At 41.2% G+C, this 26,986-nt stretch overlaps 1 protein-coding gene and 1 long non-coding RNA gene across 4 annotated transcripts in view; one reads left to right on the top strand and one right to left on the bottom strand.

Moving 5' to 3' along the window:
* Positions 1–26,986, top strand: part of SHB (SH2 domain containing adaptor protein B) — an 83,639-nt gene that overhangs the window by 13,847 nt on the left and 42,806 nt on the right. For all 3 annotated transcript variants that reach the window (XM_080372728.1, XM_080372729.1, XM_080372730.1), the window contains exons 2-3: positions 1,981–2,098; positions 26,767–26,982. In XM_080372728.1, the coding sequence (XP_080228854.1) occupies positions 1,981–2,098; positions 26,767–26,982 (334 nt within the window). The remainder of the gene's footprint in view (positions 1–1,980; positions 2,099–26,766; positions 26,983–26,986) is intronic.
* Positions 3,799–26,760, bottom strand: LOC308056870. The gene is made up of 2 exons (XR_013925010.1): positions 24,472–26,760; positions 3,799–23,254 (listed from the first exon to the last, which is right to left on the bottom strand). It is a non-coding gene; the product is annotated as an uncharacterized lncRNA (long non-coding RNA).

Below are 26,986 nucleotides of genomic sequence, written 5' to 3'. Positions count from 1 at the left end.
TCTCCAGGCTGAACAACTCCTGTCTTCACAGGAGAGGTGCTGCAGCCCTCTGATCACCTCTGTGGCCCTCCTCTGGACTTGCTCCAATGGGTCCGTGTCCTTCTCATGTTGGGGCCTCCAGAGCTGAACGCAGTACTCCAGGTGGGGTCTTAGGAGAGCCGAGTAGAGGGGACAGAACCACCTCCTTCAACCTGCTGGTCATACTTGGTTTTATATAGCCCAGGATATGGCTGGCTTCTGGGCTGCAAGCATTTGCTGTCGCACCATGCTGAGCTTTTCTCCACCAGCGCCCCCGAGCCTTTCTTCTCAGGGCTGCTTTCAATCCATTCTCCACCCCGCCTGTACTGATACCGGGGGTTACCCTGATACAGGTGCAGGACCTTGCACTTGGCCTTGTTGAAGAACTTTGTGGGGTTTGCATGGGCTCGCCTCTCAAGCCTATCAACATCCCTCTGGATGATGTCCCTTCCCTCCAGTGTGTCAACTGCACCACTCAGCTTGGTGTTGTCAGCAGACTTGCTGAAGGTGCACTCAATCCCACTGTCCATGTCATTGACAAAGACATTGAACAGCACAAGTCCCAGTATGGACCCCTGAAGAATGCCGCTCATCCTTGTGTGTCCTGTTTTTTGCTCTGTCTGGTGGGGTATTCTGGAGACAGAATACAGGTGACAGAAGCAGGAGACAGAAGCAGGTGCAGATGCAGTCTAATAGCTGACAACATACTCCTGGCTCTTTGTTGAAAAGATTGAAGCTGTTGGAATAGCAGTCTGCTGTCAGTCGTACTGGTGCTGGTCTTAAAAATGTAAATAACTGGCGGGACAGAGTCTTGATTGAAAAATCTCCCTTAAAGGAATAGGCCTTCAGGGCAGAACCCTTTAGGCTTGCCCTGCTTTGAGTGAGGGGTCGGACAGGGTGATCTCCTGCGGTCCTTTCCCCCCTGATTTATTTTATTTTCCTGTGGAGATTCTGCTGCTGGTGCCTACCTCTTCTTTCTCTACTTCAGGTTCTTTTGCCTGTCCTACATCACATCTGTGCTCTGCAGTAATTATCCTGTGAGGACTTTTTCCTTTGCCCTGGTCCCCTTGTCAGCTTCTAGAAACCAGGCTTAACTCTACTCCTTCAATAACAGGGAGAAATTATTCCTGTTATTTTAATGAGCTGATTAAAAAGCCTATATAAGCAACAGGGTTTACACAGCATAGAATGATTTTGCCAGGATCCAGGAAATGTGGTAACGTAGGGTAAGAAGAGACGTTTTATAACTTTCAGGTATTTCTGATCTCATGATGGATGAAGGAAACTTGCTCTTCTGACAGATAATTTCTTTTTGCTGCCTTTTGTCTTGGTTCACAAAATACAGGGCAAATATAATCTCTCTTCAAGAGAAAGAATGGCACAAATGGGTCAAGGAACTAAGTTTAAACAAGAAACTTGTTTTGTTTCTTGTTTCTTTTCAACTCGGAACTAAAATTGCAAAGCTGCTTATTGATGCAGTGAAGAGTAGCCTTTGAGTATTTCTTTGAAAAAAATATAATACTTTCAGTTGTGGCTGATACACCTAAAAAGCAGAGGCACTGAAGTAAGTGTAAGTGAAAGTGTGCTTTTTTTTGCTGAATGTTAGCAAACTTCTCTGATAAGAACTGCAATGGATTGCATGTGCTGACTGATTGGATCTTTCTAATTTGTCCATCCCAATTATCGTGTATCTTGTGCTAGTCAGAAATCTTTTCACTTAGAGTCTGCCTTTTTGAGGTTTCTGGTATGAACAGGAGCACGCTTCTGTTTCAGCAACATTTACTAACTGGTTTGTGGCAATTGTGTATTTGTCCTCTGAACTCAAACTGCACTGTGAAGATGGCATAGGATGCAGCTGTGTGAAACTGTTTTGGTTTTTTTTTTAGCTGATAAGTTGTTACTACCTTCTGGTTTGCACATCAGACTAGAAATTCTAGTAACAGTTACTTTCCTGTCTTTCAGGTATTAATAGCTGATGACTACTCAGATCCATTTGATGCCAAAAGTGAATTGAACAGAATGGGAAAAGGGGAGAACACTGGCTATATGGAACCATATGAAGCTCAGAGAATAATGACCGGTAAGAAAAGACAGGTACACATGTGAGCTTTCATTGCATAGCAGTTCACATGGATATTACAGCAGCTATGAAAGAAAAATGTCCTTTCGCATGCAAAACCATGTTTCTGAAGATGCTTAGGTAGTCAACAGTAAATGCTGTGGAGAATTTTCATGTGCCTGCACATGCCTTGATATCTAAAAATGCTGCTCTGGACCTCGCTATTGAATATAGATTGTATGGTCATGTGGGTGAAAATGTGAGCAGTGGGTGTTGGAGTGTGTATTGCTCAGCTTGGCAATGTCAAGGCTGTCGTCTGCGTAAGTAGAATGGATGGCCAAAGCATGACATCGTGTTAGTTCACTGAACAACAGTTGATCAATTTACTTATGGCCTTTTTACCTCAATCAGATTCAGACTTCTTGGTCTTCCCTCTGTTGGAGAAGGGCTGCAAAGCTACATCTTTGTGTAGCTTCCTTCCTTCCTTTCTTCCTTCCTCATTTCTTACGGTTTTTGTACCAATGGTCAAAATGAGATACTTCAGGATGTCCATGAGCCTTTAACTGCTATTCTTGGTAGTGTCTGTCATTTTCTGTCATGCAGGGAGGTGGTTAACAGTGGCATTGTTGTAGGAGTTTAGACTGTTTGAAACCCTTGTCCTGACACTATGCGACCGTATTGTCCATGTCGTTTCATCATATTATCTGCTTTCATTTACTACTTGTTGGCTGTGCAGTCTGTAAACCTTCCTGGGGCATGGGGCCATATGTTTTTAATTCATGATGGTTTGACTCAGTCAACACACATCTTTGTGCAGATCAGTTGTGTATTTCTTGGATTTGTACAGCAGGTCCTCTTTTTCTCATTATGAGGTAAAAGTCACTCTTGTGCCCAGTTAAGCTGATTGTATGCTTTCCTTTTCTATTGGCAGCTCCTGTTTTGGGCCCTCAGGAAAGATTAATCAGTGGGGGAAGATGAGGCTGTTGGATGCAAAGATCCTTTTTTCATGCAAGTGTTCCTATTTTTCTTTTCTTAAATAGCATTTCTGAAGAGAGACACAGGAAATGACATGTAGACTACATTGTTTGGAAGTTTTCAGTATCTTGTAGGGGGGGCTGGAAGCTTTTATTTCTCATTGGTGTAAATCTATTCCTTCTAGTTGAGTAATTTCTCAGAAAAACAAATTAGTCCCAGTATGTTCTTACTCTTTATACATCAGTGATGAGAGTTTCTAATTTTAACTATTAAGTTAACAGTGCTTTGATTTCTTTCTGTGTTTAGAACAGTAGCTTATTCTATGTCCTTTTCCAGATTAGCCATAATAAATGAGATCATTTAGTGTTCAATATGGGATGGCTTAGCTAAAGTAAGAGACAGTGAATTTGTGTACCCTTGCAACTGCAAGACACCCTTTTGACAAACTGGTGTTTGGTGCAGCTGATAAGCTGTTATAACAACATACAGAGCAGACGTAAAGCAAATATAAGGAGCTTTCAAAGATGCTAAAGGCACTTTTGGAAATGAGGTTTAATTGGGTGTAACGATATAGCAATTTTTCTGACTATGCATTTGATTGAGCCAATAGAATATGTTTGATGACTCCCTGAAGATATTTATTGTTTTGAGATGGGGATATTTGGTTTCCAGTCATCTTATCCTGATGCCGGTAGAAACTGAGAAGGTCTTCCCATAACCTTCAGTGAGGTCAGATTATATTCCACTATGTTCAAGCATGTGGTTTTATGTTTGAGTTTTTTATTGCACAAATGTGGCTTTTGCATTTTAATTGGCAGATGAAAATCCAAAGGCATCTTTTGGGAGAGTTTTTAAAGATTCAGTTTATGTCACCCAAGTGACATATTTCTATTATGTACCTAATACTATTTAGAAGACTTTTAGACTTCAGATTTGTTGGCCTCAAAAAGTTTACTGCTTTGTTTGTTTGTTTTAGCTGTGCTGTTTGATGAACAGAATCACAGAATGGTCAGGGTTAGAAGAGACCTCTAGAGATCATCTAGTCCAACACCCACCTAACGCAGGTTCACCAAGAACAGGTTGCACAGAGTCAAGTCCACACAGGTTTTGAATGTCTCCAGAGAAGGAGACTTTACAACCCCTCTGGGAAGCTTGTTCCAATGCTCTGTCACCCTTGAGGTAAAGAAGTTAATGCTCGTATTTAGAAGGAACTTTCTGTGTTGCATTTTGTGCCTGTTGCCCCTTGTCCTGTCGCTGGGCACCACTGAAAAGAGCCTGGCCCCATCCTCTTGACAATCACCCTTAAGATATATGTAGATATTGATAAGATCCCCTCTTGATCTTCTCTTCTCCAGGCTAAACAGGCCCAGCTCTCTCACCCTTTTCTCATTAGGGAGATGCTTCAGTCCCTTCATCATCTTCACAGCCCTCTGCTGGACCCTCCCCAGTAGTTCCCTGTCTCTCTTGAACTGGGGAGCCCAGAACTGGACACAGCACTCCAGATGTGGCCTCACCAGGGCAGAGTAGAGGGGGAGAATAACCTCCGTTGACCTGCTGCCCACACTGTAATGCACTCCAGGATCCCATTGGCCTTCCTGACCACAAGGGCACACCACTGGCCCATGGGCAACTTGCTGTCCACCAGGACTCGCAGGTCCTTCTCTGCAGAGCTGCCTTCCAGGTCAGCCCCAGCCTGTGCTGGTGCATGGGGTTTTTCCTCTTTAGGTGCAGGACCTTACACTTGCCTTTATTGAACTTCATTAGGTTCCGCCCTGGCCTGTCCAGGTCTCACTGAATGGCAGTGCAGACTTCTGGCACATCAGCCACTCCTTCTAGTTTTGTATCATCAGCAAACTTGTTGAGGGTACACTCTGTCCCTTCATCCAGTTCATTGATGAGTAAGTTGAACAAGACTGGACCGAGTACTGACCCCTGAGGAATACCACCAGCTACAGGCCTCCAACTAGATTCTACATTGTCGATCACAACCCTCTGAGCTCTGCTATTCAGTCAGTTCTCAGCCCACCTCACTCTCTGCTCATCTAGTCCACAGTTCCTGAGTTTATGTATGAGGATGTTATGGGAGACTGTGTCAAAAAGAATGTTATATGGCTATCTGTTTAGTCTAACTAATCTGGTGAAGTTCTCCTGACTGTATTTAGCACAGGTTAATCAGAGAGAGGGGGAATCTGCATAGTCCAGCAGAATGCACTTCAGGAGAGACAGAAAACAAACAGCTTTTTATTATTTACTCCTTGTTTACCCTAACTCTTGATCAACTGTGGAAACCAGGTGGAAAGTGGAAGGGTTAGTTTGAAATAGGAGTCTAAACTTTCTGTGCTTGCTGCATGCTCCTTGACATAGTAGAAGATGAGGCAAAAGCAAATGTCCATATAATATAATTTGAGAAGGTAAGCATACACCTGAATAGAAATTTATGATACTTAAAATAACTAATACATTCATCCAAAACTTACTAATCCTCCCTGAAAGCTCTGTGGGCTCACAGTTGTGATGCAGTTGGTTCTCAGCTGATGTTTAATTAAAAAAACAACCAAACAAAAAACCTTGAAGCTGATGATTTCAATAAATTATTGACTAGTCTATCTGATTCCATGCTGTCTGTAGTTAGAATTGGGTTTAATCAGGCTTGGAAGTTTCTCCTGCTGATAGTGTCTCCAAAAAATACTGTCTTCCCAGATTTGTGGTTATGTTGAGTGAAGGAAAACAACATTTATGCCAATGTTTGGAAAGGCTTTTTGAGGAAAGGCTTCAGCTGAGGCTAGGGTAGAGCATGTTGAGAAGAAATGCATGTTTATAAATTGTTATCCCCTGACAGCCAAACATATCTGCTGACCTGTGCTCATATTCATAAGTGTCTCTCCTGGGTTCAGGAAATCCATGGCAGAGGTTCAGAGAAAATCCCTGGGAATACAGTTTCTGGTGTGCTGTAACTCACAGCTTGGCTGGCTGTAACTCACAGCCACAGGAACAGTGTTGCATATTTGCCTCATCCCCAACTTGTTTGGGGATTGGATGTCCTAGTGTATGTTTGGTGTAAGAAGGAATTTCTCTGTGATCTTAGTATCTGATACACTGTATCCTGGACTACGCATGGAGTGAGATCCTGGCCTGGCTGCTGTTGTGCTTGCAGGCATGCATGAAAACAAGTAGAGATGGCTAAGAAGGTGCTGATTTCTAAGGGTCCTGAGAAGCATGTGGACAAGAGAGAAAGAAGTAATCGACTAAGAAGATATTGTCATGGCTGATACTGCCTGGATAACTATATACTAGCAAGAAATAAATGAGGAAGGACTGGAGGCAAAGAGAGGAGTAAAGAAGAAACAATGCAAGATAACATTGTGGCTGGGGTTCTTGGAAAGCTGCAACTCCATGAGCTTAGTTACATCTGGGCTGTCTAGGAGCTGAAAGGACTCTGTTCTTTCTTGGAACAGCAGTATAAATCGCATTGCTCCCTTGCAAGGGCTAGATTGTATATCCAAATGTGTTGTAAATATGGTGTTTCCACTACTTTCTTATTCAAGCTTCCAATTCTTATTTTTCCCCATGTGTCAGTCCCTAGCTGCTGAGTAACATGCGGCCTGTCACAGGAACAGACTTGTGCTGCCTTACCAAGCCTGTAACCAAGCATCATTGCTTGGATCAGGTGTAGGAGGTACTTCATGCTTGAGGGAGTTTCCCAAAGGAGCAGTGGCTGGAGATGCTGCATTTAAACGGAAGTGAATGGTTGAGATACTGTCAGGCCACAGTGGTGGTGCCTCTAACATCCACGCTGTTCTGTCATCCATTCTTCTCAGGGAATGCTAGAGAAAGGGAAGTTAGGTACTCCCTGAGTACTTACTCCTAGCAGCCTGCACTGGATGCCAAATACTGGAGAGGGTTTTGTTTGTTTTCTGTGGTAATCCCTTACCTGAGAGGAGGAAATGTGCCCTCAGTACATGGATATGGCTATGCCAGGGAAAAATGTGATTTTATTTTTTTTTCCTTTTAAAATCCTCTCAATGTTGTAAGGCCCCGTCCCAGCCATACCCTGTGACCTGGAAGGGATAGAGCCTTTCTATTTTCTCCTGACAACTGTGTGTGTTGACACAGCTCTTCCAGGTATATCTGCCTTTCAGAAGGAGTTAAGTCAAGTTCTCGCACTGCATGAAACATTTACAATCAAATGCCAAATCAAGGCAGTCTATACCACAGCCATATGCGTGCTGGATGTGTATCTAAAACTCAGCTTTGGAGGAGGATCCAATTTTTGGATCATCACTCAGAGGCCGCCAGCCAAGTTGTTGCACAAAGAACTGTATCCTTTTAAGGTATGATAAAGAATACTGGCTACAAGAATGAAATAACAGACTGCATCTGTTGCCTTTCTTAACTTGCTGCTTGGCTTTGAAAAGAGCCCCTTACTTCCAACTCATAATTTTTGGAGTACTTGTTACCTAGCATGATATACGCTATAATATAAAAATCAGCTTACTTGAACACAGTAAAATTAAGGTCAGGTCAAATTTCAAACTGGTTTGGAACCACATTATCAAAAATGGGGGTGGTGAGAGGGGAAGTAAAAAGCATTATCTGAAGGGCATGCTACTTTGTGGGATATGTGTTGGCAAAAACAATTCAGCCTTTTCCAGATCAGGAGTTGTATTTTCTGTGCTCTAGAATGAGTAGTGAAGGACAGTTGGGGCAGGCTAGGCCCTTGAGTTAGGACTATGGTTTGAAAGTAGAGGTAAGCATACAGTACATCAAAGTCTTAGAGTTCTCAAAGTTCCTTGAGGCCTAGAAGTGCCTCAGGTCTGTGTCCTGCCTGGAAGTTTGAATGTACACCATGTTTTTCCTTTGCTTTTTTAGGTATCACTTAACGCTGTGCCAGGGACATCAGCCCCTGCATGGGGTTCTGGCCTCTGTGTCATGCATCTGTCTCAAGGATACGGTAGACAGGGGGAAGCCCTTCTTCTTGTATTTCAGAATTCTGTAGACCTCGAATGGGTAACATTTCTGAAAACAGTTACTTTCCCTGAGATGTAACGTGCTGTGGTATTCCTCATGGAGCAAATGCTGTGTTGTGATCAGATTTCAGAAAGCTGTCATAGCACTATTGATAAAATACACACCGTATCTCTCTTCCATTCGGCATAACTTTAGAGGCTGCCCAGGGTATTAAAAACGTCTCCTTCCAGACAGTCAAAGGCAGGTGTTTGAGGAAGCAGGAATTCAGTTGTGTTATTGATCCATTTCTCACAGGAGACTAGTCACACAGTTGTCCTGGAAACTGGCCATGTTAGCTTTTATAGGTGGGATGTGCTGACCCACAGTATCAAGGGAAATGCTCAGTGTACATGCAGTCAGTCCCAAATCAACATGGCAGCGTGCTGCCAGTACTACTTGAGGGCTGCAATATCCAAGTAAATTACTAGAGGGTTTCTGGCCATAAATGGAAAGCTGAATTCAAGTCTCCTGGATGTAGTTAAATCTGAAAAGAACATGTCCTTCCCCATACAAGCCTACTCTGTGTGGGGCAGGCCGAACAGATGAGCTCATGTGCATGCTCCAGGCGTGGGTGACTGGTACAGAAGTTTCTGTGTGCTGGACCTAAGGAGCTGGAAATTATTTCTGGGGATGCTATAGAGAATTTGGATCATGGCATAGAGATACCTGTTGTCTTGCCTGTGTTGTTAAATGCGTTCATCAACCTGGGTGATGGCACAACTGCACTATCAGTAAAGGTGAACATAAACTAAGGGAAGTGCTTGTTGTGGCAGAGCTGAACCTTCATTCAGAGGGGCCTTAACAAATGCAAGGATTCTGCCAACAGGAGCTTTTTTGAGGTTAAATAAGGGCGATAATAGAGAGAATTCCAAAGAAAAATTCATAGCTTTGTTCACAGGCTTACAACATTAACATTCTCCTTCCTTTCTTCTTTTTTCATGTATTTATCATCCTGTCTCTATATACATCATCCTGGCAGTGAAGTAGAACAGCAGTGAGCAAGTTTAATTGCCTTACACCTAGGGGTTTTGTGCTTTACCTCCCTCCCCGTGGATGCGGAAAGCTGAGCCTTCTCTCTAAATTCAGGCAGTGTGAGAAGAGCAAATACTTTCAAATGCCTTCAGTGTATGAAGGCATTTCTGCTTCTTTCTAGGGACTGCAGTAAGAGTCTGTGCTTGAATCACAATGGGATCACCAATGTATGATAGGCGGCCTAGCAAAAGCAGTGCACCTGCCTTAGCTGGAGCTCCCCATGGACATGCTGGGAGCAGTAGCTCTGTCTTGCTGCAAGCTATCACAGAAACGCTGGGAGTGCGGGGAAAACAGCATTCCCATGAACCTGCACCTACTTGAAAAGGTCTTGAGTGTCAGTTTCCCTTGTAACTGGAGAGGCCTTTTTTTGTTCAGACATGTAACTTAATCTGAATAGTCACTACAGCACATTGGTAGTGAGTCAGTTCTTGTAAAATCCTTACCAGGGCCTCTGGCATGTTGCTTGTTGGCGCCGAGTTTACCACTGCAAATAGTGTAAAATGAGTAATGATAAAATTACTTTGATAAATATTAGGCCACATAGATTATCACATATAACATGGGATTTTTAGGAAGAATGTTTCTGGCCTAGTGAAGTTCACTGAGCCTAGAAAGGCAGTCTGTGATCTTTAAACACTGTAGTGGCTTTGTTTAAAACTTGTTATCTGGTTGTATTTGAACATGGCAAACAGCTGTAGCCAACAGGGAAGAAACCGTGTGCCCACTAAGCTGGCATAGTTTTCAAAAGTCTTAAGCTTGTTCTCTTGTTCCTACATTTTTGTGTGCTCCAATTCTAGATTCCATTTGAGGATCTAACACTAGCTACTCATTTTCTAATCAGCTGAAAATGAAAATATCGATCATCAATCCAGCTTCTCTGGTACTGAGAACAAAAACTCTTATGTTCATTTTTCTGTTGCCATATAGTGAGAATAAGACTACATGCTGGTCATTCTAGCAGAACAAATTTTAAGGGTGGGGTTTCTTTTTCTTAAAAAAAAATAGGGAAAAGTGCAAGGTACCTCTTCACTCTTGAAATTTGATGGGTCTGTGCTCTCATCATTTGCAATGTGGAAAAGCCACTAGGTGAGATCTGAAGAAATTCAATAGCACAGAGAAGTAAGCTTGTGACTGGTAACAAGATGGTTTTATTTATGTGTTGGGAGTTTTCTAAAGGGGGCTGCACTGGAAATCTTGGGGAGCTTTTCCTAGAGTTCAATAAGAAGGTGATGTCTGATGTGTCCTTGGCATACCCATCATGTGGAGCACAGTGCTACTGTTACTGTGTGTGTTTATAGAGCTTGGCCCTCACCTGCTGCAAGCCTGATTGTAATACAGAGTTCTGTGCAGCCCAGTAGAAGTATGAAGGTATGTTCTGAACAGCTGCGCTCCTTTAAAATATGCTAGATGTAATGTTAGTTAGAAACCTCCTGGGCTACAGTATCTGTTTCAAGTTGTTTCTTCATTAGAAATTTGGATTTCAATTAGCAATGATTTAAAGGAAAGAAGTGGTCTAAGGACAGTTATAGAAGAGGACAACTTCTTTTGCATTAGGTCTGATGTGCATGGATTGAGGCGTGTTTGAAATAGTGCTGGATCTGCTTTAACACAAGTCCTTACCTTCTTTCTGAGCAAAGCAATGGATCTTACATGTGCTGCAAAACTGTATCACTTTGGATCCTTGTCCAGTTGCCTTGATGATCAGTACTCCTCTTTCTGTCTTCATGGAGCACTCCATCAGTGAGTGTGAGGAGATAAAGCCAGAATGTATAGAGTCTTATTTCTCATGTTGGGAGGGACTGGGTGTGCTGTGGTTGCTATATATAGATGTGTAACTGGGGATGGAAAACCAACTGTGCATAAAATAAGTAGCATTTGTCTACATTTAAATCTGTCTCCTCCCCTAAAGTAATTTAAGGCATTCTCTTTAATGTTTAATACTGTGGTGGTGCTTGCTGCTCTGGATGGTGCATGCCAGCTTACAAATACATGAAAATAAAAGACCTAACTCTTCTTCTCTACTCTGTACTGTACAGCTGGATAATTGTAAAATTAGCCTTTTCCTGAAAAAGTAACTATCCCCCGATCTTGTTCTGGAATAGGAGTTAGAAAGAAAAAGACCCCGTGTCTTGCCACTCAATGCATCAGTTGCATGCACAGATTTTTTCCCTTAGTTTCAGTATACAAACATACTGTCCAGAATGATTTTAAACCAAGAGGAAACTATCTTCTCCCCTCCACCCCCCTTTCAACACCCTCATCTTTCTTGTATAGTTTGACGTAGTGTGGAAATTAACTGAATGGTGAATCTTCAAACACAAGCTTGAATATAAATTGAGGGGGTTTTCAGTTTCTTGAAATTTTTTCTCATTAAGACACAACTTATGCCCAAAATAAGGGGAACAAGATGTTCAGAACTTTGGAAAGGTAGGTCAGCATCATAATAGACTGACTAAGTGTGCATGTAGAAGGAACTTAACTTCATTCATGTGATTTACTTGCTCAGCATCAGATGAATCTGGCTATTTTCTTCCACAAAAAGCAAAGTGAAGGAGTGTGTGCTTGGATGATCGGGAAAGAAACCATTGAGCTCAAAGCACTATTAAAATTTTCTTTACAGTTTGGAAGACTCCCTGTGTCATGTTGATAAAGAAGCAATAGTTTCAAACCACTTTGATCAAGAGGGTTACTTAGGCAAAGCCTATATGCTTTCCTAATACAAGCAACATCTGTCATGTCCGATGGTGCTTATTCCTTGGTCCTGTATGCAGTTTGAATGCAGTATCACCTTTGGCTTAGAAGATTGTATTTAAGTTTCTCAACATGTTGCTTCAGTTCTGTGTCTGTTTATCCTGCCACTTACTACAGTTCTTCCTTCTACCCCATCCCCCTCAGCCCCAGGCAAGTTTCAAGTTTTTGGACTTCTTTTCTTAAGAACAGTAATCCTTTTAATATTGAATGTGAACTACCAGTCCTGCAAGACAGGGATACTACTGGTAGCAGTTTGAGGAGCACTGAGGTCTGTGTGGTCCAAGAGGATCTGTCATTTTAGAACTGTAGCAGTTGTCTCTTGAGAAATACAAAAACTGTGGCTCTAGAACAAGAAGAATTCAGTGAAGCCTGAATTCACTGGAAATCTTCAGACTACAAAGATGAAAGAGGTTCTTGGTTTTTTATTTCATATCTTGCTGGATTAAGCAACTTGCTGCTGCTCTATTCAAGGTCATTTTAGTCTCCCTCCCCCCAACCCTATTCCCTAGTACCAGGTATTTGAAGATGTCTTATTGTGTTGGCCATCCAGTGGAATAGAAAAGATGAATGTCAGCTTGCTGCAAAGGATTCTTTATGCAGAAGATGCCTGTGCGTGCATGGGGGCCTATAGCAGTGAAGGAAGCTTCTCCCTGTCCTGTACAGTTTTGTGTGAGTTGTGTAAACCCTTAAACTGGATGAAGTAAACTGAAAATGGAATTGTTTTGCATTTCCTCGTGAAAGCAGAGTTCTCTAGACTGTGATTCCTTCTGATTTCTTGACTGTTACATCTGTCCTTTCCTTGCCTGGAAAAGGTGAGAGGCAGTAAACATGAACTGAAATGGGAGGCTCCAACTGAATGTAATGAAAAAAAATTCCTGTGAGGACAGTCAAATGGTGGAGGTTGCCCAGTCAGATTGTGTAGTCTCCATCTTTGAAATTTTTTTTGACTGAGGAATCAGAACCTGACTAACCTCGTCTGACCTCATAGCTGACCCTGCTTTGAGGAGGAGAGTGAACAAGATGACTTCCTGAGATCTTGTTTAACTGAACTTATCCTGTGATCCTGCAGCTAATCTGTTGCTGTTCTGTGAAAGTGAGGAATGGCTGTGAGAATCAGGATACCCCAGGCTAGCTTGTAGGAAACCATGTTTGTTTGATCTCAGGCCATTTCCAGCTTTGCCACCATGTCAGTGTGTTCCCAGTATGGATCTTTTTAAATATTATCACTGGAAAGACCAAATGTGGTTGTGAGGCATAAAGAAGCAACTTGTTGAAACATAGCTTGAGCAGTGCCTCACCCATAACTATCCCAGCTTTCTGGAGGTAACACTGAATGGGGGATATGCATGCTGAAAGCATGTTTTTGCAGCAAAGTGTGATTCCTGAGAGCTGTTCACTATCCTTTCTTAGGATGAAGGAGCAGAGGCTGTACAGATGGGCATGCAGGATAGACTGGGTCTGTATGTGCATGCCTGGACACTGTTAGCAGGAATTCTGGGTGCTTTCCAGCTGGAAGTGGGATGGAAGTGGAGGTGACTGATGCCACTGCAGTCTGCATGGAAAAGGAAGGGAGAGCTCTAAGCTTACTGTTGGCTGTGACTGTGAGGAGTGTTACTTTATTGGGTGGGGGGACATCAGTGGTACATCTTGCTGACTTTTCAGTTCAGCTCTCTATCTTCGCAAACTTCACAGTTCTATTGTTCTTCTGCAACATTGCTCAAAAGCAGAATTGAGAGAATTTCTTACGTGAAGAGTCAGCAGCTCAGGAGAGGTGTGGACTGTTGCTGAGGAGATTTACAGGGGGTTTTTAATTGGAGCTGGAACAGTGATGCTAAAAGGAAAAATGAGACTGGCAGCACTTGGGACAAAAAGTGAGACAAAAGCCCCAATTGCATTCATATGCCTTTTCTTCAAAGTTATGCTTTGTTTACCTCTTCTTTTTCCTGTTGTTCTTTTGCAAAGAGGATTTTAGCCAAAGGAAGTTTTTGAAGCCTGTGTGAAAACATATAACATCAACATTTTAATAATGAAGTTAGTATTAGGATTACAACCCTAGGAATACATATTTCTACCCTTATTAAAAAAAAAAATAATAATGGACATTATATCATGTGCTATGGAGTCAGAAGGAATTTGTACCCTTTCTGCAGCTAGCTCTGCTCAGGTCAAAGGTTCTGCTAGGCATCCTTTTTTTCCTTTTTTTCTTTTTTTTAACTAGTGAAGATTTTTTTTCCCAGAATTACTTTCTCAATCATTTCTTTATATTATATTCTCTCTTGTTGCAATCACTTTGGTTTTTTTCTCTATACTGTACAGAAAAGTAAGCTCAAAGACAATGGTACAGGAAGTATTAGTTAACATGTGATGATGTAAACATGATACTTCTTGGAAGGAACAAGATACCCTTTCAGATGTGATATTTTGTCATCTTTGTTGTGCTTAGCTTGCTGGTAAATGGGTAAAACTTTTGCCTGCTGGTTTTGCATCCGAAATCTGAAAGTCTCTAGTGATAAAACATGAGTGAATCCTTAAATAAATAGAGCTGTTTCTGACATCAGCTGTAATGTGGTAGCTATAGTTTCTCCTGCATGCTTTTGGTTTTGTAACCCAAACCAGAGGAGGCTTTTCTTACCCGTAGAAGTAAATGAGAGTTGAAGATTCAGCCAGTTCTGTGTCTGCTTGCCACAGAGACTGATCACCGGCCACATCAGTTTACCAACATTTAAATGTGGCTTTACAGCAGTGTCATAAAATTAGCTCAAAATTTCAGTGGGAAGTGGTCAGAAACACTTCTTTCGTGCTATGTGCATTTTGTGTAGGCTGGCAACAATATACAGCTTCTCTGGTTTCTGGCTATGAAGAACTCTGCTTGAAAGTGTTCTTTTGGAGGAGCTCAAATACCTATGCAAACTCAGCTGTCCATTACCATTCTGTTTTTTGAAATAATGAGAGGCTATTGCCTGCGGGAACAGCCTGGGCTTTCTGGATGGGGTCAGGTAAGCCTCATCTGGTTTTGGTGTGTCTTCATGTGCTGATGTATGCATTTCTTTCTGGCATCCCTACCCAAGATCTAGGAAACCTGTAGTGTGTTTCTGCTTGCTGCTGGACCATGTCATGCTACTGTGACTGAATTTCTTGAGCAACATCAATATGTGCAAAAAGGATGGAAATACTAAATCTTCATCTGAGCTTGCCCTTGGTTCTGCCTTGTTCAGTTTCATGTGTTGGTGGCTTGGAGTGAGAAAGTTTGCATACAGGTTGGTTTTATGAAGCAGGATGTAGGCATGCAAAATTGATGCTGTTGTAGGTCAGACTAGCAATTAGCAACAAACCAGGCAAACTGGAGGGAAATGAGACTTGCCTGGAGGAACTCTGGGCTTGCTTTGAGTTCTGTATTCGTTTTCTGTGGAGTGGGTAATTCAAAAAGCTATGTAAAGAAGCAGTGGGTTTTATAGCTTTTGTGCTGTTGTAGGTCTTATGGTCTGTCAAACAGTTGCACTTCTCTGGGGTGGGCCGCAAAGCGGAAAAGAGTGATGGCATAGCTGAGCTCTCTTGAGCTTTTCCTAAGCAAGTCTTGCAGCAGCTGTTATGGCTGTAAGGCAACCTGAGGTGGGCTAGAAGGTGTCTGTGCTACTGTCTCGACTGAAATAGAAAGGAAAGAGAGAGATAAAGGAAAAAAAAGTGTTATCTTTCAGATATACTATTCCTTTTGTATGTTAAGCTGAGGAACGGTTATTATTGCCCTTTCCTTTGGCTGAGATGCACTGTCACTGAGAAAAATTGGCATCGTGGTAGAATATGGAGCTTATCAATAGCCTCTCCTGATCACTTTTTGTAAAAATCTTTTCTGTATCTTTCTTTAAAAACAAAGAACAAAATAACCAGAAAAAAATGCTGCTTTCAACAATTGTTCTTTGAGTGTGGTTTTGTGCATTGAAAATGTTTCTATGCACATTGGTTAGTTTAGAGATGCATATTGGAAAATAAAAGTGTAACTGGAAAAATTACCAGAAAGTGTTGACTCAGTTGTACACATCAGTCTTGGCTAAATGGATTTTTATAATACAAAGTTTTCTGACTTGACCTAATTGGAAAATACCAGATGTTATTCTTCATGATTTTTGATGCTTCTGTTGCAAGAAGGGAAGAAGAGAACTGATTTATGGTGTTTGCATGACTGTGGTTTGCTGTCGTTAACAGTAAGGTCTGTTCTTAATGATGCTCTGCTGAATGCTAACCAGATTTACTTGCTGGTGGTGACATGATAGACTGTAGCATAGCTAAAGACTGTAGACTGTAGAGCATTTTATCAATAGCTGCATGTATTCAAATACAGTTTCACATTCTGTACTATTATACAGAAGTGTTGTCCAAGGGGAAAAGAACAATACTGCATCACTAGCATCTATCATTCTGTAAGTGAGCTTTCAGCTAAGAATTGGCATCTAGTCAGGGCTTGCCTGAGTAGTATAACTAAAGATAAATCTGCAGATAAGTGCAAGGTAGTGAATATTATCAGATGGTCAGCTCAGTATAGAGCATTTGAAGTCTTACAAATGATGGGTTGTTCCTTCTGTTGATCACATGCTGAGCTAACTCAAGTAAAGGCATTATAGGGCAAAGGGGATGATTTTCATTTTCCTGGTGATTTGAATGTCCATAACCCTGTCACTTTTTATGTGCTAGCAAGTTAGCTGTCTTTTTCTGCATGCGAGGCCTTGGATTGTGAAAAACAAAAATCTGTGGCTGGATGTGATGACAACTGAGCAGCTTTCTTGGTCTACTCATGTGGAGGCGGAATTCTAAATTAAACCATTTTGTCTCCAGAGCTGAACAGCAAAAGTAGACCATCTTTAATGTCTACATTAATAATCCTTGCATATAGCAAGTGCATGTGCAGGACTGTGCTCAATTTGAGCTTACTGTATCTCCCATTCTAATATTTGGAGTTGTATCTGAAGGCTTTCATGTCCAACAGATGGTGGTTCTTCTTCATTAGGTGCTTTAGGTACTGATGAGAGTTCCTAGATTGTACCACTAGCTCAACTTGAGTAACAGAACAGAAAGATTGCAACCAGGACACTTTTCTTGGGAAAGTAAGTCAAAGTGAGAAAAATTGCAAATAATCACTATGGCTGCAACTTGCTATTTGCAAAATTGCAAATGATCTTTGTGGTAAATAATCCCTGTGGCTGCTCCTTGCAGTGAACAGGAAAAAAACAGGTGGTTTGATATGCAGATGTTGTGTGGCTTTTAAGTCCTGCCAAAAGAGGAAACAGATTGCTGATAGCGTCTGCTCTTGCTGGAATCCTGGTCGGAAGGAAAGTTCTCTTGTAGATAATGCAGATACTACTTCCAAAACTTTGACTTTCTTTGTTTTTATGGTGTTTTCCTGAAAAATTACTAACAAAGATAAAATAATGGATATTAGTCATCAAGGAAGCTTCAGGCTATGTTTTGAGCTCTCAGTTTTATTTTGTTTTTTAATCATAGTGACACAATCATTCACAGGCTAGATGTTTCTCTAGAAACACGTATACAGTCTACATTTCAGTGTTGCTTTTCACCATGTAGCCATCATGACTATTGAAGAAATCTATCCTAGGAGCTTTTAAGCAACAGTCCTTCTCCCTGCCTTGTACTCTATGGGGAATGCTATCAGGTGGCTAAAAGGGATACAAGCCTATCTCATCAGGCTAAGAGGACATCTCATGTGGCTTTGTTAAATCAGATATGGCAGCTCTTCTGGCTATATGAGTCTACTGCCTCAGTCTACCGTGTATGTTATTCCTGTAGGCAACTTCTTCCCCGCTATGTATCACAGGACAATTAAGTCTGGAGGGAGGCCTCTATCCACTTCCTCTTCTTCTCTGCCCCCTCCCCCATCCCAAATAAGACAATGTTCAAAGTTAATTATATGCAGAGGACATAACTCCTTTCTAAGTAGTTTTCATTGAACTTAAACCTCCAGCTATCAGTGAAATAGTTACATATTTTGTCTTGGTTTTAATAAACACACTTTTCCTCACATCTAGATATCCATTCCAATATAATCTTAAATGAAATATAGATAAATACCTCTACTCACTAAAAATCTTTTTGATAGGTACTCATCTCATTCAGTGCTTTTGACTAAACTTTCAAGAAGCAGAGACACAAACAGACGAGATTCAAGAAAAGGTCTTGTTTCTGTGTACGTGTTGGATGGCATTTACATTATGAATGGATTCTTCTTCTACTCCTTTCCCTTCTCAGGTGATTCCCATGAAAGGGTGAGATTGTGTGCCTGAAAAGAGCTGGCAAGGGCATTGTGAACATCAGTAGCAACCATGAGTGGCAAAACGGATCTAACTCCAGGAAATAGCAGTCATGTTTGCTGCAAGCTTCTTTTTTCCTGACACTAGAGAGTGTTAGCTTGTTTAAAACAGCCACCACTTCAGTGGTAAAATGTCTTTCAAAGAGAATAGATTCTGTTCATGCTAATCATAGAAAAAATTTTTTGGGACACTGTGTCGTGGGGTTGTGAGAACCATTGTGATAACAGGTGTACATGAAATTACTTGCGCTGCACTCTGTTTTCAAGAGGGCTTCTATTCCCACTTACCACAAGGAATGAATCCTCTTCTACACAGCTCAGAAGCTTCAGAGTATGGAATGAGAATCACAGATTTTGAATGAGCCAAAATCTCTGTTTTGCATTGTTGCTACTTGTATTGTTCCATTTAGTCCATGGAACAATGATCCTTGAATCCCAAAGGTCAGTGTTTCTGATCAGAAAGGTCAAGAAAATCTACAAGCAAACCATAGGTATAGTATTATGATGCAGCTGGCTGTAGCAACATCTGGAGTCAGCTATTGGCCAAGCAGCAGTAAATTCACAGAATCTTGTGGAGGTGTTTTTCATACTTTTCCCCCTCCCCTAAAAAGAACATTCCTAATCCTGTATCTTTCTGAGAAGTGTGTAAGGAGTAAGTAGCTAAGCAGCATCAAAGCACCATTCAAGGAGTAAAGTCTGTAGACATTATGAATTTTAAGATGGCATTTATAATGTTCAGTCACTGCTTATTTAACAGAAAGTTAGGTGTGGAAGAGGAAGGCTTTGTAAAATAAACTTCTGCCTTCAGGGAACTGAAGAATATTTTTTTTATTATTATTATTTATTTGTTATATATATTTATCTGCCATAAAAGAAATACATCTCCAAGGACAGTTTTCATGTCCTTTGGAAGCAATACTACTATTCTTCCAATCCACCAGCATTTAGGTTTTTTCCCATGAGTTCTATTTTAGTTTTTCTTTATCAACCCCCCTTGACTCCACCACCACTCACTGCTCCTCTTCCCTGCCCCTCCCCACCCCTGAAGGAAAACATGTATTTCCTGTTGTCTTGGGCAGGGTATGTTTGCTTGTTTGTTTCATTTCAGTACATACCTTCTGTGTTAAAGTTTTTTGTTGCTGATACTTATTGTAAAGGGCCTTCTCCCCCCATGCCCTTGTTCTGTCTGGCTTAATAGGCTTTCTGTATCAGGACTGTTGGAATGTAAAATCACTTTGAATGCTTCTTTCTGGGGTAGTGAGTCATACTTGGATTTCAGTAGGATTTCTGTCATGATGCAGTCTGTTTCAAGACATTGCTTTTCACGTCAATAGGTTATGCCAAGCTCTCACAACAAGGCAACGGAGCAAATGTCTGTTGTTCGTTCCTGGAAACTGTCTCACTTCTGAGCCACTTGGCTTCTGTTCAGAAAGAAAAATTAGGAGAGATCTTCCCATGTCCAACTTTTCCTGCAGCAAAATCTGGAATCATGAGCATTGGGAAGCAGTTGCTGCAGTCTCAAAGTAAAACAGCCTCCCCTGCTATTCGAATGTTACTGGTGTTCTCTTGTGTCCCAGCAGTTAGAGGTATTCAGCTAGACCTGGAAGCAGAGCAGGAAGCAGTTTGACTTCTGATGGCCTGAGGCAAAATTTGAGCAGAGGTAAAACTTCGCTTCTGTGATGAATAGACTTCGCACTAGTGCAATGAGAATTCTACAGCATGAGTTCTTAAATGTTTTCAGATTATCTAGCCAAGATGAGTGTGAAAAGAAACATGGGTTGGACACTTGGAATAAGTAAGCAGCTGGCTAAGTATTTCTGACCTGTTTATGGAGAGGGGGAGGAAATGGATTCAGTGGGAGCAAATGTTCCTGTGATCTCTGCTTTAGCACCTGTCTTGTACCATTGGCAAACTGGCAAGTTATTGGTTGATGCGCAGCTTACCTGTACACCTGGTGCAAACAGCTCACTGCCCTTTAATGCAGTTACATGCTGGTTCAGTGACTTTCCATTGGAAACCTCAAGAGCAGAGCATGTGGAGAGTAGAGGTTTGGGCCCATTCAGCAAGACCTGTTCTTTGATAAAGTGAAAGAACTCCAGGTGAGACTTGGCTTTCTGTGTTCAGACCTGGCTCTGATGTGTCCTTCATCTGCTATAGATGACCAGGCTGGCAGGATAATGTCTGGGGAGATGCACCAGGTATTCACCAGTACCTCTCAATGTGAGCTGGAGGCTTTCCAAGTTTCTTTCTACTCCCACTGATAACTTCAAGTTTTCAGTGACAGGTCAAAATACAAGGAATACAAGTGACTGTTGTCCACAAACAAGCTTGTTCTTGGATTATGTTCTCAGGTATCTTTTTTATTTTTTTTTCTTCTCTTTCTCTCTCTCTCTGTATGGTGCTCTTCTAGTTATGTGGGCTTATCTATAGAAAGCCAATGTGCTGCAGCAGGTCCTCCAAACACTTTGTGGACTGCCATTCTGAGGCTCTTGAATATAAAATGTTTAAATCCACATTTCAAAAATTGTGCTTCTCATAACTCTGCTCTGACTATCCTAGTTGAAGACAGGTTAGCCTGTTCCCTAACTGATGAAACACCCACTCTCCCTGTGGGGCATTTTGGTTATACAGAACAAGATGCAACCAGTGGACTCTAGCACAGGATTGTTGTTTTCTTGCTTGCTTTAGTTATCATCCAAAAGATCTGGATGTTTGAAAGTTTAATTTGTGTGCCTTAAACTCAACATCACAAAGACCTGCGATTTCCAGATAAAGGTGCTTCGATTTAAGACTGCTAAGATCTAGGCAGCTGGAATTATCTAGTAGGCATCAGTGATGTGAACATACTAGGTAAGAATAATATCATAGTGGTATTCACTCCAGGTTGGTTATTGTCTTGTATGTCATGTAGTTGACAGGAAGTTGCGTTTTTTATGTGGTTAGCAGGAAACTAAATCCAGGTCACTAGGACTGAAGCTGTTTAAATGCTGACTCCTGAGAAGAGGGCATAAGTGAAGCAACCATCTGGAGGAGGCCTGTGCTCTGAATCCAGATATGGGGAGGCAGAAATTCTTAAAGCTGACAGGTATGCTCTGTACAACTCCTTTCCAACACAGTGTTTACATGTTGGTGTGTTAAATAAACGAAGGAACAATCTGCTGGACTTCCTTCGAGTAGCTATGTATCTGAACAAAGTTAAGTGCATGCACAAATGACCTTGAAAAACCATCGTACTTTCATTCAAGGGCTTCTATTAGCAGCCATTTGTTGAGGTTAAGAGTATTGCCAAGTGTTTTGTCCCATGCTTTAGGAAACAGGGTGAAGCTTTATCTGCCAGTATGACCAGTTTAAAATCTGCGTTGAGCTCTGTACTGTTGAATGCAGATGGATGCAACTAAATGTTCTGCATAAAGTCCCAGCAGTAGAATTCTGTCATCTGTCCCGAGTTCTGCTTTTAGGCTTGTCAGGTACAAAGGGTTTTGATAGCCCTTGTACTTTGCTTGAAAGTCAGTTTCAATGCTAGCTTTTCAAAAGCTGGCTTTACGTGGCAATACAATACTGTTTTCAGCATGTTACCTTCATAGTTAGATTTAGCTCACCAGGATAGGGCTTTGGTGGTGGAGAAGGCACCTGAGATGGCAGGAAATCCTCCACCAGGCCTGAAATCTGTAGCTGGAGTGGAGATGGGTCTGTTTTATCAGAGTAACACCTGGAATGTGTGGGTCAGTACACCTTGGAATGTGACTTACTCATAAGTCAAAACCAGCTTTATTGTACTGCAGTTGATTAGTCTGTAAGTTAATGTGTCTGTACCTAATTACTTTGTAAATATCTCTGTTTTTCAGTGGGGCATGCATAAATTACTGTTTACTGTCAGTATGACAGTAAGGAAGCTTATATGCCTGTGTTGCCACTGATGCTGTGAAGTCTTTGCATGTAAAATATTTAGAAGCTTTGCCAGTAGAACAGTAGAGGCTGGAAAAAAAATTGGGGGATTTATATAACTTCATGCTTTGTCTCTTGCAGGCTAAGAATCTTTCTGCGTATTAGATGTAGGCAAGCAAGATATGTTGCTACTATGATACAGGAAGCTGGCTTTACTTCCCAGCCAGCCCAACAGAGTCTTTAGTTCAAGCTCACTGTTTTTCACCACACAGGAAAACAAAAGCTTTCTTACAAATGCTTTACTTCATGGAGTCTTTCTGCATCTCACATTCTTTACGCAACTGTTGCAGGACTCCTACATTTTGTTTTTATCACATTTCATCCAAAGAAATGTTGCAAAGGGGCTGTAAAATCATGTTGAGTTTATTACTGCCTGGTGATACTTACAATTGTGCTTGATTTGGGAGAACAGAGTGTTTTTTATGTTATCATAACTTCTATTTAAAGAGTGCAACTACGTTGTTTGACCTCTTGTTACTGTATGCTTTAGTATGAAGTGAAGAAAATATCTATTGGCATCTGTACATTGTAGAAGAAACTGGTTGTTTTGTTGTCTGTTGCATCCTCTAGGAAAGAAAAATGTACAAGCCTACCTATTGCGTTCTGTAAACAAGTAGTACTGTCCTCAAAGTTTCCTTTTGTTGGCTTTGTAGCTGTTCTGTTTGTTTGATATTTCCCCTAATTCTTTCCAAACTCACCTCAGGAAAATGGTGCATCTATGAGTAATACTCTTGAATTTAAGACTATGAAGAGGTCTAGTGTGGCTGCTGGAAAGGTTACCATGAGCTTATCTACTTGTGCAGTGGAGCTTTGTTCCATATGTGACTGTTTGTCAGAATTGTTCACTGAACAATCAAGTTCAGTCTTATAATCTCATCATCTTGTGTTCCCAGATGTTTCAGTTTCTGTACTTTGCTGATCAGATTAATTTACACAGGAGTCCAGACTCCTGGAGCCTAATTCTGTGATAACTGCTAACTTGCAAGGATAAGAATCATTTGTGGGGGTCTTCCAGCCTGCTAGTGAAATAAGTTCTTTCAAAACTTCAGTTGTTTCTTCTTCTAGTAGCCAATTATCTCAAAGAGCGTAATTCTATAAAAATGTAATTTTCTTTATCAGCACTAAAAGTTCAAAGGACAAAATTAGTGTTCCTGAAAAAAAACAGACAAAAAAAGTGAAATTAGCACAGTTTTGGACTTCCTGGTCATTCCAGTAACTATTTTGGCACTTAAAGCTGTCATTATTAGAGATTGCGTGAGAGCCATGACAAATGCTTAATCACAAATGTTCTATTGTCTTCAACTACTTAATTCTTAAATATCAAGTCTGCACTGAGCTATCAGTGTGTATAATGCTAATACTTATTGTGTTACAGATTCAGCTTTGCTGTCTGTTACTGAAAGGAACTGCTTCTCATTTAACTTTTACTAAAATTACTTTTCTTTATGAATACTCTTCCAATATATTAATTAAAAGATGGACTCCCAAGCAAATTTGTAGGAATCTTTATAAAAGAGGCTGCACATAAGCATGCGTGTATGTGTATACATGCATATATTTTTATGTATGCACGTATATATATTCTCCTTCTTTCATTTCTGCACTCTCCCTTGGTTTTAGTTTTTCCTAGAGAAACTGTTCTGCTTTAGGATCAAATATTTGTAATTTTTCTAGTTGTCATCCGTGAGCATGAACCATATATCTGTAGCATGCCACCTTCTATTTACAGGTAATCTTTTCAGTGTGGTCTGATGCTCTGGTACAGTAAGTAAAAAAAAAAAAAAAGAAAAATTATCATGGATACCTGTATAGAAATATAATGGCACACCAGAAGCCAGCGGTGTAGCCGTGTTTGGCACTTAAAAGGAATTGTTTGATTTGGTATGTGTATTTTGGGCTTGTGGTTTTGTGCTTTTTTTCTGGGTGGTGGGTTGTTTTGGTTGGGCTTTTTTTTTTGTTAGTTTTTTGGTTGGGTTTTTGTAGGGTTTTTTTAAGTCTTTGATTTGGTAAAATCATGGCTTCTGTTCATCAGAAATGCACGCTTCCTGGTATAGTAATGGCTGGCTTTACAGTACTGAAAGACAGACCATATTTCTGACTTTAGGAGGAATAAGCTGTTTATCTTTTTGATCCAGGAGAAAGACTACCAGCTGTGTAGTCTTTCTAATACAAGTTTTTCTCAATACAGCATCTTTCCTTAAGCAAAATCCTTTTCAAAAGGTAGCTGACGGAGTCTGTGTTTTGATTGGAAAGGTTTAAACACTTTTTTCAAATAAGCTGCCCTTTAAGATATCCTTTTCTAGGTTTTGCTTGTATAGAAAAGTAGTAAAGTGATTATCATTCATAACTAAGAATTATTGTGACCTACCTTGTTTGTATTTACATCGTTGGTTTTGGTGTATGTTTCTTCAAGTTTATGGTATTTGTAGTATATAAACACAATTTTTTTTCCAAACAATAAGGACACAGTCACACTGTAGACATTTCATAGTACTTTTGAAATAGTTTTGAGCAATTACTTCAGTATAATGTTCTTGCTGATATAAGAAAAGTGATTAATCAATTCATCTAATGATGGAGGGAACTGCTCTAAATCTTTACTTCATTTGTAGGTTAAGAAGTTCTCTCCCTTATCCCCGAGATTTTTTGGTTGGGGTTTTTTGTTTATTTTAAGTAACTTCTCAGTTTGCTACAGTTAATGAAATTTTGTCCTTGTGATGGTCAAGATAATCACTGAATGGCTGAGGTTAGCAAAGACCTCTTGATATCATGTAATAAAAAACCCTGTTCAAGCAAGCAGGGTGAACTAGAACAGTTTGTCCATGACTGTGTCCAGTCAGGTCTTGAGTATCTCTGCAGATGGAGACTTCACAGCCTTTCTGGGCAAGCTGTTTCAATGTTTGACCATTATCACAGTAAAAATGTGTTTTCTTGTGTTCAGATAGAATTTCATGTGTTTTGATTTGTGCCTATTGCCTCTTGTCCTGTCACTGGGCACTACCAAGAAAAGTCTGGCTCCATCTTCAGTCTCTTCCATCAGGTATTTATATGCTGGAATAAGGTTCCCCCTGATACTTATCTTCTCCAGGTTGACCAGTCCCAGCTCTCTCAGCTTCTTCTCATCTGAAAAATGCTCCAGTCCCGTTATCAGCTTCATGCCCCTTTGCTGGACTTGCTCCAGTACGTCTATGTGTGTCTTGTGCTGGGGAGGTAAGACATGGACCTAGCAGTCCAGATGTGGCCTCACCAGTGCTGAGCACAGGGGAAGAACCACCTCCCTTGACCTGCTTTCAATACTCCTCCTAATGCAGTCCAGGTTAGTATTGGCCCTCTTTACCATGAGGGTGCAATGCTGACTCGTGTTCAACTTGCTGTTGATCAGGACCCCAGAGTCCTTCTCTGCTGAGTTGCTTTCCAGCCAGTTAGTTTGCAATTTTCCAGCATCTCCAGGTTCTCCTGAATGGCAGCTATCTGATCTATCACCCACTCCATCCACTTTGGTATCAGTAAATGGAGCGACCCTGGCTTTATCAGCCAAGGCTCTTCAAACTCTGAAGAACGGAGCCACCTCCCACAACCTATCTGGTGACCTGTTGTAGGGCTGCACTACACATCATGGAAAGAATTTTCCCCCAGTGTCGCACTTGGATGTCTCAAGCTACCTCTTATGTCTTTCTCTTTATTGCACCTTCTGACACTGCCCAAGAAGCGTTTCACTCTGACCCCTCTTCAGGCAGCTGGGAGCTGCTATTACACCCCCCTTGGTCTTTCCCTCATCAGACTAACTAAAACCATAGGCCCAAGGAGCCTGCTATCTTGGTAGCTCTGCACTGTCTCCTTTCTGATTTTACGAACTAGCTCACTCCTTGCACATTCCTTGGCAGAGAGCATGCAGACTGGACACAGTAGGACCCACCTACTGGGAGGGTGCCTCACTGGCGCCAAGGGTGAAGGCAGCTTGCTCTTGATTTGCTAGCTGTCTTTCTTCTAACAAAGCCTAGGTTTTGGTTTGCTGTATTCAGGAGAGCAGTACACTGTTTCTTTCTGTGAAGCTTCAACATAGTTACTGTTTGGTAAGTTCAGTGTTAAGTTAAAGAAAATTTTCCTCAGTAGAATGTGAGCTAAACTTTAGTTGCCAATGCTTTTATTTGGTGTTCTTTCTGTAGTTGTAGCTCATTTTCTACTGATATTCTGTAGAGGTAACTCCAGATAATTTTTTTATCAGCATATGTAATTATACTGTAGGATATATATTTTTTGTGATCTTTGTATCTTCAGATTGCACTTCTGAATGAGCTCCTCTTTAAGAGTTAACTGCATGCAAAAGTTTCAGCATTCTTGGGGATTTATGTGCGGTTACTTGTAAGTGTGCTTTATACAGGCTGACAGGGATTGTGTGTTTCCTGTAGTCTGGCTCAGCACAAGATGGGGAATGTTGGTGGAGACATGAGGTTGCACTGTGGTTGTCAGCTGGAGCAAACTTTTGCTTCTAGTCAATTACCAAATGTAGAGGTAGAATTTAGAAGTCTTGTACAAGCTTGCCATCCGCATAATTATGTGTCTATTAAGGAATGGTTGGAAGCTGACTGCTCTAAAACTATTGACTATAAGGATAAGGCATGGTTAGTAGTGATACTGAAGCAATTTTCTTTCTTGCCAACAGAGTTTGCGAAGCAGGAAGGCGTGAAGTCCCATCAGAAAAACATGCAGCTCTATGACATACCCTACGAACCAGAAGGCAGTGCTGTGGAATCTGATTCTGAAAGCGTGGTGAGTCACCATTTACGAGAAAGCAAATTGCCACAGGATGATGACAGGCCTGCAGATGAGTATGATCAGCCATGGGAGTGGAACAAAGTCACCATCCCAGCTCTAGCAGGTAC

Source organism: Falco punctatus, assembly GCF_963210335.1.
Source record: "Falco punctatus genome assembly, chromosome: Z".
Lineage (NCBI taxonomy): Eukaryota > Metazoa > Chordata > Aves > Falconiformes > Falconidae > Falco > Falco punctatus.
This window is presented reverse-complemented; position numbering and strand designations above follow the sequence as displayed.